Source organism: Calidris pugnax, unplaced genomic scaffold, assembly GCF_001431845.1.
Source record: "Calidris pugnax isolate Ruff unplaced genomic scaffold, ASM143184v1 scaffold24, whole genome shotgun sequence".
NCBI classification, from domain to species: domain Eukaryota; kingdom Metazoa; phylum Chordata; class Aves; order Charadriiformes; family Scolopacidae; genus Calidris; species Calidris pugnax.
This window is the reverse complement of record NW_015090922.1, coordinates 32623443-32637580: the sequence shown is the minus strand read 5'-3', so window position 1 is coordinate 32637580 and position 14138 is coordinate 32623443. Positions and strand designations below refer to the sequence as shown.

At 39.3% G+C, this 14138-nt stretch overlaps 1 protein-coding gene across 1 annotated transcript in view; it reads right to left on the bottom strand.

Annotated features, from left to right (window-relative positions):
* The window catches only part of PARK2 (parkin RBR E3 ubiquitin protein ligase), a 622540-nt gene that overhangs the window by 16887 nt on the left and 591515 nt on the right, over positions 1 to 14138 (bottom strand). Inside the window, exon 12 of the mRNA XM_014950502.1 lies at positions 2950 to 3036. Coding sequence (XP_014805988.1) covers positions 2950 to 3036 — 87 coding nt within the window. The remainder of the gene's footprint in view (positions 1 to 2949; positions 3037 to 14138) is intronic.

Sequence of the window (14138 nt, the reverse complement as noted above, 5' to 3'; positions counted from 1 at the left end):
CAACAACACTCCATTTTGGCATTTCTTCCAGTTCTTTCATAGTCTTCATGCTCCACTGTATTCATCTCCATCATGCTGATTTAGGCCTAGACCTGCCTGCAGTGTTTTCTCTCATACTGGGAACGTCAGAGACGTGCAGGAATTTGCAGAAATGTGGAGACAACAGAATGTCCTTCCACTACTGTAGCTACTAGAAGCTAAAGTAAAACCTGCATTTTTTTTTATAGAAAGTATTTTCCTGCACCAGTTCTGGAGGGAAGCTGTTTGGTGGCAGTGTGTCTGATTGACCCCGAAATCCAAGCAGCAGGAGATGTGACAATAAGATGTGTTTCTAAAATAAATGATAGGGAAAGAACTCAAACTGCAGGAACTGAAGACAACCCTGGAAGTGTATTATTCCTACCTTGAGACCAGGTAGGATGACCACCATCTACCAGATGATGGTCAAAGATAACACAGTCCTCACTGCCTCAACAAGCAGTACAATAATAGGAATTAGCTCTGGCACCCAGGGTTGTGCACGTGGCAGGGGAGGGCTAAACAAAACAGAAAGGCTGCAAGCACAGGTGGGCAAATGTTTAAATTAATCTCAGTAAGAGACAGATGAAAACAATCCCATGTGCACTTCTTTCCATATATGCCCCACAAATATTTCATATGCATCACAGGGGAGTGTTGTATGCAGGATAGATTGTAGTGATGCTGTTCGGATGAAATAAATATCTCACCAGCTCCTGGGTTTGCCTCGTTTTACGTTGTTTTAGCTGTCTCTCAGTTTGCTCTTCTCGTTACAGAAAGTGGGGGGAAACATTCCTTCAGTGGCACATCACCACCTTGTGGATAAGTTTAATTAGTGCAGCTCTCTTAGAGGAAAAGGCGGCTGACCTAAGTCAATTAGCTTCAGCTAAGTGAGAGTTTAAATGAATTTTGGGTAGTCTATGGTCTTCTCTACGCTGGGGAACTGATCTACATAGCTGCAAGAGTTAGTCTGGTACTATCACTTAGCTATTCTGGAACAGCGCTTTGAGAGCCTAGGAAATTTTTCAGGAACAGCAAAAATGTTCACATTACACTGGAACAGCAAAAGTAATCAACTTTCCTAAATTAGCAGATCTAATTGAGCACAATTAGTGTGCTGAGATACTGGACCAGATGGACAAAGTGCTCCCATTGTCATTAGGAGAAGCTAAGGCAATATGCAAATATTTAAAATAAACCACTTCTTCCTAAGATATTCTGATTTTCCCTAGCACACCTTTATCTCTGCCCTAGGGCATGGAAGTTATACGAGCTCTATCTTCCACAAAGCCAACATTGTTGAACTCATTTGTAAGGTGCCACAATGTCTTTCTGTACTCTAGACAAAACTCTAGGCATAAATAGCTTACTGGATATAGGGCTCGCTGTTCATGTTGAGATATATTCAAGTTCTTGCTGTTTACTACAGGTAAGACACTGAGCCTTGGTCTCTTACTTTACTAGACTATTGGATACTTTAAGTATCTCTCAATGTCTCTGCTGAAGTTGTTTTGCTTTTATATAAATGTGAATGGGAGCGTGAATTCTGTTCTAAGGCTACAGCAAACAAAAGGAGATTGTTCCTCATAGAGGGTAGTTAAGCTGCAAATCTTCTTGTATATATGTGCTTCAAAAAAGGGGGTTGCACATATTTATGGAATAAAAATTTTCTGATAGCTGCTAAACACAAGACACCACATCTGAATCACAAATCACTACAGGCTGGGAATGCGGATGGATTTTGGGTCTCATAGAGTACACATGTTCCAGGGCACCAGAGCTAGATACTCTGACTGACTACTAGGATACAGGCTCTTTCATTTTGTCTCAACGAGTGCTACTTCTTTTTATAAATTAGAAGAGCTTCACTGAGAAAGCTTAAAGAGAAGAATCTCTACTCAGGTAATAGCCTAGTGCAGTGCCTCCAAAGTATGGCAAATGAACTGCCTCATGGCAGCACGTGGCAAAGGTTCCCAGTAGGCCTCCAGCTTCCTCCCAGTCTCTACGTTCAGAGTGAGAGGCCCCTCAAGCCAGCCTCAGCCACAGCCTGCCCGCAGGCACTGACAGCAGCTGGCCATGCCTCGCTGGGAGCTGGCTGGCCACAAGTCCCCATCAGCTCCTGCCCACAATCCTGCATCTGCCATGTTGGACTCTGTGGGAGCTCAGGGTCGGAGTTTCTTTCTGGCATTAAACATGCCAGACATCTGAGTGTCAGTTTTCTGCTTCCTAGGAGAGCACCCTGGGCACCAAGCTGTGAGATATTTAGGGGGTATCTCTCCTGTTCTTTGCACCTTTCCTCTTGTCTCTTTTTTTTATTATTATTTTTTTTTTAATTGAAAAGACTATGATTTATTTGCCATGAAGAGCAGGGCAAAGAGAAACGTCAGGATTGAAAAACTATTTTCTGTCCAGGTCTATAGCTACAATAGCTACAAAATTACAGAGCAGCCTAATAATAATTATCATCTAAGAGCTTCCAGCCTAGGCAATCCATTTTTTATTTCTCTAAGTTAAACATAAATTATCGACAGCATTTTCTCCATAGGCTGTATAAAACCCCTGTTGTTCAATCCAAATCCACATGATTTCCTGATGGGTGCACTGGAAATAAGCTGAAAGGCAGCAAGACTACAGAAAGCCTTTCAAAAGTGTTCACATTGAATAGAGACAACCCCCAAAGCCCATTGGGAACGCCTTTTCTTTAGCAACTGATGGTAAAGCCCTGTGTGTTCCTGACAGAACTTCGCTACTCTATCAATCAAAGCAACTGAAATCCACTGCAAAGCCAATTCGGCAATTCTGACGGCTGGAATAATTCAGCATGAACATAATTGCTTTTACTTAGGATTATAATTAGGAACCATTTGACAAATGTCGCTCTAGCTGAGCCAGGGATAATGATCAGGATGTAATGAGTTGTGGGATGCCTACCTTCTGGGCCGTGGCTCCCTGCGTGCTGAGGAGAGAGCTGCATTCCCCTTCATGGTATTCTTCTTTACATTCACGGCAGAACACAAACTGGAAAACAAACCAAAGCACACAAGTCATAAAAACACATTAGGGACACAGACAGCAGGTTACAATCATGAAGAGTCATACAGCAGATGATCTCTTGCCCTTCTCATCCCATTAAATTCCCATAATCCTCCTAATTGTGCATCTTATTATACACTGATCATTAACACAAAAATTTTGCTGTTATTATTACACATTTCCTCAGTGAAGTAACATAAATGCCATTATTAAAAATGAGATTTTGCTATATGGTCCATTTAGGGACATAAAGTCATACTAGATACTTCTGGGTGTGTTTCTCCTACAGTGAAATCTGTTTATACAAGAAGGCCACTGGCTGAAACAAGCAGTTCTGCTTTATGGTGTTTGCTAATGGAAATAGTCTGTTCATAGTTCTGAATCACATGAATTCTCTATGGACAACTATTGGTGACTTTACTAGAGAATGATCACTTTATATAGGTCATATGAAATAGCATTTTCTAGAAAATTGTATCCTTACCATGGACTTTTATAGAATGGTTTAAAAAAATCCATAGAAAGAACGCAGTGATAGGTTAGTTAGCATGGGCTTTCAGGGACTACCTCTAGACCCTTATTGCATTTCTAGCAATTGTTTTGCTTTCATCTTCCTTAAATTACATTGTTCTTTACATGAGGCTTCATTCAAAACTAATGTCTTTTGCAGATGAGTAAAACAATTGTCCCTAACCTCAGTCTGAGCTGCCTCTGCCACCTAAACTGGTTCATATGTATCAAGTTGGATGCCTTTTTTTTAAACTCTAAAATGAACATATCTGTCTTGACATGTGTCAAAATCTTTGACCCATCAAAGCTGCATTAAATTCTGTGTCCTTGCAGGTAAGGGGGAAAGTCAATAATGTAAAATGGGTCTCTTATGCTGTTTTAAAGCTGTGCTGTCTTGATGCAATTCCAGACTCTGAAAGATCTCTCAGTGGTAAGCCATTCTGACTGGCATTATAAGACTGATAAAACAGCCTTGATTTTTAGATATAGAGCTGCATTCACATGCAATGAATAAAGGATATCAGGAGGACATGACACTAGAACATTTGTCTGCCATAAATTCCAGCTTTTGCAATTTCATTTTGAACTCTTTCAAGCTGTATTGTCACTTTCTTAAGAAGCACTGAAAATCATATTTCATTGTCATGCTAAAGAAACTGCACTTCTATGAAAAGAGGCATTGTGCAGGTCCAAAAGGATTGATCCTGTTATTCAGAAAGTCAGGGAAATGTGGAGCAGAGGAGCGCAGTGAGTGTTCTAACTTCCAGAGGTATCAAACCTAATCGCTTGTTTGCTGTCTTGTCACTTCTCTCCAGTATTTTGTCGATGATTTAAAATGTTTTATTTTACTTCCACTAACACTGATTTGTTAATACACTTGTGCTTGTTAGCAAACAGCTTGACAATGGAGGCACTTTAGCAAGGTATGTTGTATGAGAGGCTGCATTAGTGTAACAGAGCGTCATTTAAATACAAAAGCAAATTCAACTGCATTACTGATTAAAAGTTTCAGCCATGTTGAACACCGTTCAAACACATATGGAGAGGTACTCTCTGTCTGGATACCTAGTATCTCAAAGGCTTGCAATTAAGTTTCTGGGCAGGTTTAACTGTATTTCTTACTGTGTGTCTTTTCTGTTTCCTTTGTGACTTTATCTCCTTGTGACCACATCTGCTTGAAAACAGTTGTCTGAAAGGGTTTTGTATACACTTGCATTATCACTGCCTTATCACACAACACCTCAGCTTGCTTTCCTCACTTCAGTCTCTCTCACTTTTTCCATACAAGTGCAATTTTAAACCTTTCATAAACATTGAAAATGGGGAATTACTGAAGAAGAAAAAAATTCCTCAGGGCATATATTTTGAAAAGACATTCTGGCCTCACAATGTAGTTGACGTGACGGTGCTATTTATTATAATAATCAAATTCATAAACTCATGCCATATTATTTAAAGTTGTGAAATGCATTTTCTCATTATAGAGGCCACTTTTTATACTTACCTTTAAAATAAAAATCCTCAGGACCAACATTACCAATGTTTTCCCCATTGGCTTGCTGTACTAGGAACATGCATGAGTGTATAACTGGGCCTTTCACTAACAATTGTATATCCTGCAAGTGAGCCCATGAGTGAGTCTGCCACATCCTTGTAATGAAACAAAGCCTGATTTTTTTGGTGAGACAGGACACTCTTTTCACATCTTATTAGATAATGGATGAGATGTAAAATCAGCTCTGTGGCAAAAGAACATCCCGGAGGCTGATCGGTTTGTCAGAATAAATAGGCATCTCCCAACAGAAATGCATTAAGCGCTCCCTTTTTATGGCAAAGCATGCATCATAAAGAAAAGGCATGTCACTTACAACAAAGAGCAGTTTATGATAGTTTTATTCATTTTTTATGTTCAGATATGAAAAATATAATAAAGTTTCAGTAATAAAATACAGCAACTGCAAAAATGCTGTCAGTTAACTTCTACTTTGTGGCTTCATTAATATTAATACAGTTATTTTGCCCTTGGGAAAAAAAAAGGATTTAAGTTGTTCAGTCAGGACTTAATATTTTCACATAAATTTAATATTAGTAAGTGTTTAAAATTAGTGTAAGTAGTGTAATTACTAATAATAGTCACACTTTCTTTTCCTTCATTTGCCAAAAAAAGACTAGCAGATTACTGTGATAATGTAAACAGCATATAAACTTCCTGTGTGTTGGTGTATTTAGCACTTACTGTTGTTACCCCTGAAAGATTCCTCTCTTGGAAAACAATGAATACAAATAATAAATCCCAAAGGCCCCACACCTACCTTCTAGGTTTATGCATTAAAAAGAGGATTAGCAGGGAAATCTCCAAAGCGCTTAAGGGATTTAGGCACTGGAAATTAATATAACCTTTGTGTGTGCTATTACAGGCTTTTGAATATCTATAAAAATGTATCAGGTAGGCCTAAGCAGAAATCCTCAGTCCGAGTGACCTCAGAATAGGAGGTATTAAAAACCTCAACAGGGATCCAGATCCTGTTTTTAAAATCCTCCTATCTTTATGATCATTGAAACAAAAGGTAAAATCAGACCAAACTCTAGTCACCTCTATGGGATTCAAACCCCACAGATGACATCTGCAGTGCCAAGAGTGATGCCGAGCAACAACTAGGATGATGAAACTGAGCTGTAGCCTCAATTATTCCTGACTGGGCCATTTATAGTGTTTTAAGTGTTCTAAGTTTGGAAGTGGGAGGGAGGAGAATGTGGCTTTCTTTCAGGATGAAAGGAAAATGAGTTTGTCATTTACATGCTATGCTGGTTGGTTTTTTTGAAAAAAGTTTTTCCCATTTCCTTTTTCACAGAATTTCAAAGATCTGCTTTCCCTTGGATTAAGCATCACATTTCTCATTCTCTCACTTGCCTACTGCAAATGCCTTTCATTGGCCTCTGATAATATCTCCCTATAGTGCTTATGAAATATTACTGTTAAAATTATCTTTCTTCCAACTTCAATACAATGCTCCCATTCTTGATTCCCTACACAAAGCTTCAAGCTTGAGTTCCCTAGTGTTATTTTAAAGTTACTCCTCAACTTAGGTATTCCTTTTCTTTTTCACCTTTATCTCCTCCCGTGTGGATACACAGCAGAATAAAGGCAAGGGTGCAGTGAGGGAGTCATAGCCAATGTTTAATCTGCAGCACCTAGATGCACTGCTAGGGACTTCTGTGGGAGCTAACAACTCAAGCACATCCCCAGGTTTCTTACCAGACTTCTGCAGCCCATGTTGAAATCTGGACTGTCACCCCTTTGCTCCTACCGTTACCACTATTAGCTAGACTGCAGACACACTATGTATGATACATGGACCTGCCAAAGTGTGTTTTCACATTCACATCCAGATGAAAGAGATCAGGTGAGGAAAGATGCACGGATACCTCTGGTATAGTGTTCCAATGGCCCACCAAAATCACTGTTTAAAATTGTATCTGATGTCTACTTTGACTCTTTGTGGTTTCAGCTTCCAGTCACTGCTTCATATTTCTCTGCTAAAGCTTTCACTATCCCATATTTTCTTCCTATGAAGGTACTTATGTACTGTAATCAAGTTACCTCTGAATCTTCTTTAATCTAAACAGAGAAAGTATTCTTCTCACTGGTTAAGGTATTCCTCCTTCCTCTCTCCCCCAGCTCTAAATCATATTCATGGCACTTTCCTGGGGACCATTTTGTTTTTGTCATTAATGATATTTGACTAATCTTTGTATCATTGCTGTGCGGAGTCTGCATATTTACTTCTGGATCACTGTCAAGCATTGAATCATGACAGGTTTGCTGTCAGTTCCTGTTGAATGCCACCAGCATTACCCTGCTACACATCGATTCTTCACAGAAAACACTACTTTCTCTCATTTGCCTGTTCTCAATTCACATGACCACCGCCCAGTGGGGCATCCATACTCCATCATCTGACAGTGATGAGGTAATGCTACTGCACACACCCTAACCCAGCTGGAACCCAGCCCCCTAAAGCCTTTTATTGATATATTATGGTGATTATTTCCTTATCAGATTATATGGTAGTTTGAAGTCTTAGAAAATAAGATTAAATTGGTTTTGTGCAATTACTTTTTCTTATCAAACCTGTAATCTCATTATAGAATGAAATCAGTTTCTTTTGATATCACCTATTGTCATTGAGAATATATTGACTAGCAATCTTATCAAAATTGTTTTGTCTTCTCTGCTCTTCTAGCTTTTTTTCTTTCATCTTCCCTCATTCAGTGCTGGCTATCTGGACCCATCACTACAGATGGGAATCATGAAAACTAAAGGTACTGAAAGAAGGCAGGATCAATATCTCCATCAGCACTGCAGCTTTCTGCAAGCAGTGCAAAACTAGTATGCAAGAGATGCAAAAGTTCCTCACAACCACGACTATATGTACAAATTAAAATCACAGATCTTCTCACCTTTCATTTAAAATGCAGGGCTTACAAGTTTCATCTTGCCTTCTTAGGCAAACAAGTACTTCCAGAAATCAACCTCTACTCACTCGTTCCTCTAAAATCAAGTCTAAAGTCAAACCAAGAGAGTACTACATTGTAATCATAATTCATGCTAAGGGTGAAATACAATAACAGTTGTCAGGTGTTAATTTTATTTTTTAATGAGCTGTGACATGGTTTGACCTCAGCCAGCAACTAGGACCATGCAGCTGTTCTCTCCCTCCTTCCCTTGTCCCCTAGCGGGACAGGGAGAAGAGGGAGAAAAAGGAAAAAACCTCATGGGTAGAGATAAAGACAGTTTAATAAAACAGTAACGGAAGAGAAAATAATAATAATAGTAATAATAATGGTAAAGGAATATACAAAATGAGTGATGCAAGACAGCTGCTCACCACCCAGTGATTGGTTGCCCAGCCTGTCCTGAGCAGCGATCACAGATCCCTGTCCCCGAGCCAACACCCACTTATATACAGTGCATGATGTCTATGGTATGGAATATTCCTTCAGCCAGCTTGTCCTGTCTGTGCTCCCTCTCAGCTTCCATGGGAAGCTGAAAAAGACCTTGACAATATAAACACTACTTAGCACCAACTAAACCATATGTTATCAACATTACTCTCATACTAAATCCAAAACACAGCAACTACCAGAAAGAAAGTTAACTCTATCCCAACTGAAACTGGGACGGCTGCCAGAAAATGAACAGCAAGTGCTATTGCAATGTGAGAAGGCTATAGCATATTCTAAAAAAAAAAAAAAAAAAAAAAACCAAGGTAAAATCACGTATAAACAAGTATAATCTAAGATACGTGTGGAACTCGATAGATTTATTTTCATGTCTTCAAAACCAGTTAGGTTTTGTATTACACATCAAAGCAAAATACTATAGCATTCTAAGATACTTGCATGGCTTTGATCACCAGAGCATCAGAGCGTCCTGGAATTGTAAGTGAACCTCTCTCACCGCACTCCCGTGAAGCAGCAAAGTACTACTATTTCTGGTTTAGTGACTGGAGCCTAATTCATAGCAATCTTTGGCCACTGATCCCTAAAATTTGAGGGTCTTAATCAAGTTGATGTGGAAACCCACATGCCATTGAGGATCCACACCAAAGTGGCTTATTGAAGGTCACATAGCGGCCCCTCTAAGGGAGAGGATTTCAAATTTTTAAATATTGGACTTCCAGCTAATCATCTCAGATAATTCCTCAAAAGAACCATACCCCAGTTTCACAGGGTCAAAACCCAGTTTTATAAAGGTAACTGGTAAAGCATTTCCATGCTTTTTTTCCTTTTGGTAACTGAAAATATGATGGGAGAGTGCAAATAAGTAGCCACCAATCACACAGAAACTCCTACGAGTTCCAACCAGCAACTGTTTATATTGTGTACAACAAATGTATAGTTTGGGTTTTTTATTAGACTAAAGGGATTTTTCAATTAGATTTTTTTCTTTTACCTGTGGATTATTTTAATAAATAAAACACTGGAAAGGCAAAGAACTCCTTCTCTTCACCTGACAACAAGATCACCTGGTCAAAAAAAACCCTTGAAAATGTAAAATATTTTAAGGCACCAGGTTTCAATCTAAATGATCTTTTGTAGTCAAACTCTAGACTGCAGATTATACTGAAAATATGAGCATGCCTTAAGGGGAATCAAAGCTATCAGAGAGTGATATATAGAATACTCTGTCCGTAGTACCCAAAATCTTCTCTATAGTGTTTCTGTTTCAAAAACATGTAGTTTCCAATTGAACTTTCCAAAGTATAAATTATAATGTCATAGTGAGTGATACATACATACAGACTTTTTTTTTTTAAAGAAAAGCCCCTAGATCACAAATTTCATGGGAAAAGTTTTTACCATATAGAGTATCTTTTGAGTAGGACAGCAGTCTGATTCTTGGCTCGAGTCCAAACCCCCCTAAACACAAACTAAGCATTTTTTACTTTGAAACTATTTACTTTGTAACTCATTTCCATCCCAAGTCGATTAAACTCCCCCCTCTCCCTCCGCCTGAACATCACAGTCTTTGTCCTGCTACTGCTGTGAACCGCACATCTTGGGTATTGAACTGACTTTGCCTCTGGCACTTTGTTATACCCAGCACCAAGTGTGAGACAGTCAGCCACATGCCCTGTCTTTTGGCATTTCTTGTGCTTAGAACAAGAACCTTTAAAAGCCCAGTATTTACTATCTGCACTAGCTATGTTTACTTAGGATTTGTGGCTTTGCCAATTGTCAGTTATAGAAAAACCTGCAAATTCTACAATGAAGATAAATGCCATGATAGAAAAAGTATCCCTTTTTAACAACACCGGTTTTATCAGATATAATGCAATTGCAAAGCATGGTAATACTTGCAGAGCAATTTTGGTCTTTTTCCTTACAATAAAGTACACACATCGAATATGCATATTTCATCTAAAATCAAACTTTTGTGAGGAGCAGGACAATCTGTCAAAACATTGCATCAAAATCAGTCTCTGCACAGCTTTTGCAGTCTAAGGGCAATTTGCCATCAATACTATGAGAGGCAAATTTCTACAAACATTAAAAGCTTTAAGTGTAGGACTGCATCAAAACATCTTAGAGATTTCAATGTTTTTCTTTTGAATCTGAAAGTGAAAATCTCCCTCCTGACTTCTACAAAACAGCCCACAGGCTCATTCCCTAAGATCCACATGACGGCATGTGCATCCCAAGGCTCTTCAGTGAGTGCTGATGAGTTTGTGTCTGTCCTGGAGCTTGCCTTCCATCAGGCAGCATTGACCTAAAAGACGGGTTGGTAAAATGGATGGCATAAGCTTGGAGAACCTGTCCTAAACCTCCCCAAATCTCCTGGTTGCTGATTTATGTGGATGGGCAATCTTACTTTTTCTTTCCACCCTCTTCTGAATTGCCTTGTGGCCCAAGTGCTGCAAGGGATAGAACCCAAGAAAGAAGCTGAGAGGAACCCAAGTGTTCCTCCTCTCAGATGAAATCACTGCAGGCCCCTGTGGGAAAAAGCAATAATGCTCTTTCCAGATTCCTCTACCCCATACCTACACACAAGGGCATTGCACAATCTTGTTCTTAGCCCGCTGGCCGGAGGGTGAGAATTACTAGCCCATTCCAGAAAATAAGAATGAAAAGTCTATAAAGCAAAGTTAGTAACAACATCATGTGGTATATTGAAAACATGAAAACCTGTTATTTGTTGTGCTATTATGCATGCATAATAGAGCCAGGTCTTGTTATCACTGATGAATCCCCTCTGATAGCTGACCACTCATGCAAACATGAGTTCAAACACTGCAAAATCTTCAAAGTGGACCATGGTTTTGGTTGTCTGAACAGGCATACCTGGCCCTGGCAGAGCTGCACATCTTTTACTGAGACAGAACAACCCTGTGCCCTGGAGCACTGGGATGAGATGCCCAGACTGATGCCACATAAGCTACCTCTGGAAAAGGAAGCCAAACAAGTTTAAACAAAGCAGGCAGCTGCCTACAGCAACATGCTGCTAAACACTGCACAACATTCACGTCCCTGTGACTTACCTCACCTGTGCCAGAGCTGCGGACAGCAAGCAGAGAGAGCAAGACTTCTAGCTTGTCATACTACAGGGAATAGGACAAGTCCTCAGATGTTAAACATCACTACTCTGAGGAGCTCTTCCTAACCCCAGAAATAGCTGCTGCCACAGACTCTGACCCCTCCTTCAGGACCAGCTGTCATACCCAGGTGTCTTCCTCCACTCTTAATGCCTGCCCACCTGCTTCTCTGCCTTCTCATTTCCAGCCCTTTCCCTTCTTCTTCGGGTGGCAAAACTGAATTTTACTTGCAGCTTAGGCTGCTGAGAAGCTTTAGGGCAGCCCTGCTGGAAGTCTTACAGCCATGTCAGTAATCTGTAGCTAATGCAGCTCCAGCACGCTGGGGGCCTGGGCTGCTGTCTCTGCGTGGAGCTGGGTTACGCTGCCTGGATGTACTGCACTGCTTGGAGCCAGCGTGGGGATGCAGAACTACAGACATCCCGAACTTCACTGTGTAGTACAGACATGGCAGAGAAATTTAATTCAGCATTAGGTTCTTGCTGGCACCACTGGAGAGGAAAAACAATTGCGTATTGGCTTAATTCTGTTCCCGTTTAAATAACTGTAGTAAGTGGTACCGACACCCAACCACATCTATCTAGTGTATAACTTTGAGCAATTTTATGACTAACAAAATGCAAAGTGGATGCAGGTAAACTTACGATTTCTACACATTTTTTCCCTAATAAATTGCATGGTATTTATATAGGAAACACTGAAAAAATACCAATATTATTCCTACTTTATCATTTAATAGAATACATTAGAAACTAAATGCCAGGGATAAGGGGATTAGTCATTTATGAAGACAAGGAGCATTTTTAAAGCAACCAAAGATGTAAAATGTATCTAAACTCTGATTTTTAAAAAACATTTTTGCAATTTAATGGATATTATTCTTTGTATTTCGAACATCTCACAAAAGAAGGTATCATTCCACTTGCTACTGCTAAAACAAAGAAAAAAACATCCTAAATACATAGGCATATATTAAAACATACACTGTGTATCTGTCCCATTTAAAGTAGCGGATTGTATCTTCAGTGGAACAACACAGTATTTACTCTAGAGCACATAAAATCAGAGCATGACTTACTTTCTAAAGAAAAAAAAGCTAGCATGTATGTTGTCAACACTAAACTGGGTACAAAGAAAATAAGAAGTAAAATTTTATACAGAAAGAAGCATTATTTTTAAGGAACTGGGATGCAAAGAGGGATGATCATTATTTTGAGATGCCTTTTGAGACAAAGCATTTTATAACAAGCATAACAGCCTATCTTTTGAAAATATTATTCCTGCAGAAGATGCATCACTTTACATACATGATGTCAAAAGTTGATTTTTTGCAACAAAGTGGTTGGAAGCTACATTAAAATATCACTTCTCACAAGTTTGAAAAAGATGTTTTGATGCTGAGTGCATATATCAGTTCACAAGGAATGTCACGAGGTGTGAATTTTACTGCCTGTGGCTTTAGCTCCTGCTCTAGCAGCTTTGGAGTTCAATTAATATGCTCTTAAAGAGTACAACAAACCTATTTCCATATGATAATACTGCTGCTATGCATGCATGCCCTGGGCATTTGAGCATCTAGCTGCACATTTATATGTGCAAACAGACCTGGAAATCTGATGGATTCATTAACATGGTTCTTGAAATGAACTACTGAATATGCAGGTTGGGAAGCTGATAGGAATTAAGCAATTCCCCAGTGCCTAATTCACACTGAATTGCAACAGAATCAGGCTACTCATTTCCCTGAATGTTTTTTTAAAATATCCCTAGCGTAACCAAGGCGTGTCACATATGAACTTTTATTCCATGTTGTTCTGACTGGGACCCTGTAACCGCGTTCGAGAAGCCCCTATTTTGTTCATCTCCTGGTTGCTAGAATAAATCTATATTAAAAAAAGCCCACTCAGCAATATAACACTCTTTCCAGAAGATGGCAGCAGTGATACAGGAATCATCACGGGCAGGCTTTGCTAAGCTTTTGCAATTGAAAAAGATTCTAAAAAAAAATCACCGTCAACAGTTAAGATACAGTCCAGGGTTACTAACAGCTGATACACGCAAAACCAGTCCTGACAAGACAGTTCTCATAAAGAAGAAACAGCATTCAGATGCACTGAAACACATAAAAAGGAGCAAGGGGTGCTCCTTGTTTCAAGGGCATTGCATCTTCTCTTGAATTTGGTAACAGCTAAAAAGAAGATCCTTCTAAGTATGACCATCTACCAAATAAAATAGCATAAATAATGTATCTCGGATAACTATGGTACTGTTGTATAGGTTCATGCTATCTCTTACATGTAGCACTTGATTTTTATAACTATAAACACACATAAAGTCTATGTGCTAGGGAGAGCACAAAAAAAAAAAAAAAAAAAAAAAAAAGGAAGTATACCTTCCATCTCAATTTCTGTTGAGCTCCAGTTCAGCCAATTCAAATCCACTAAGCACACACTTGATATAATCCCATAATGGGACTGGACTGTA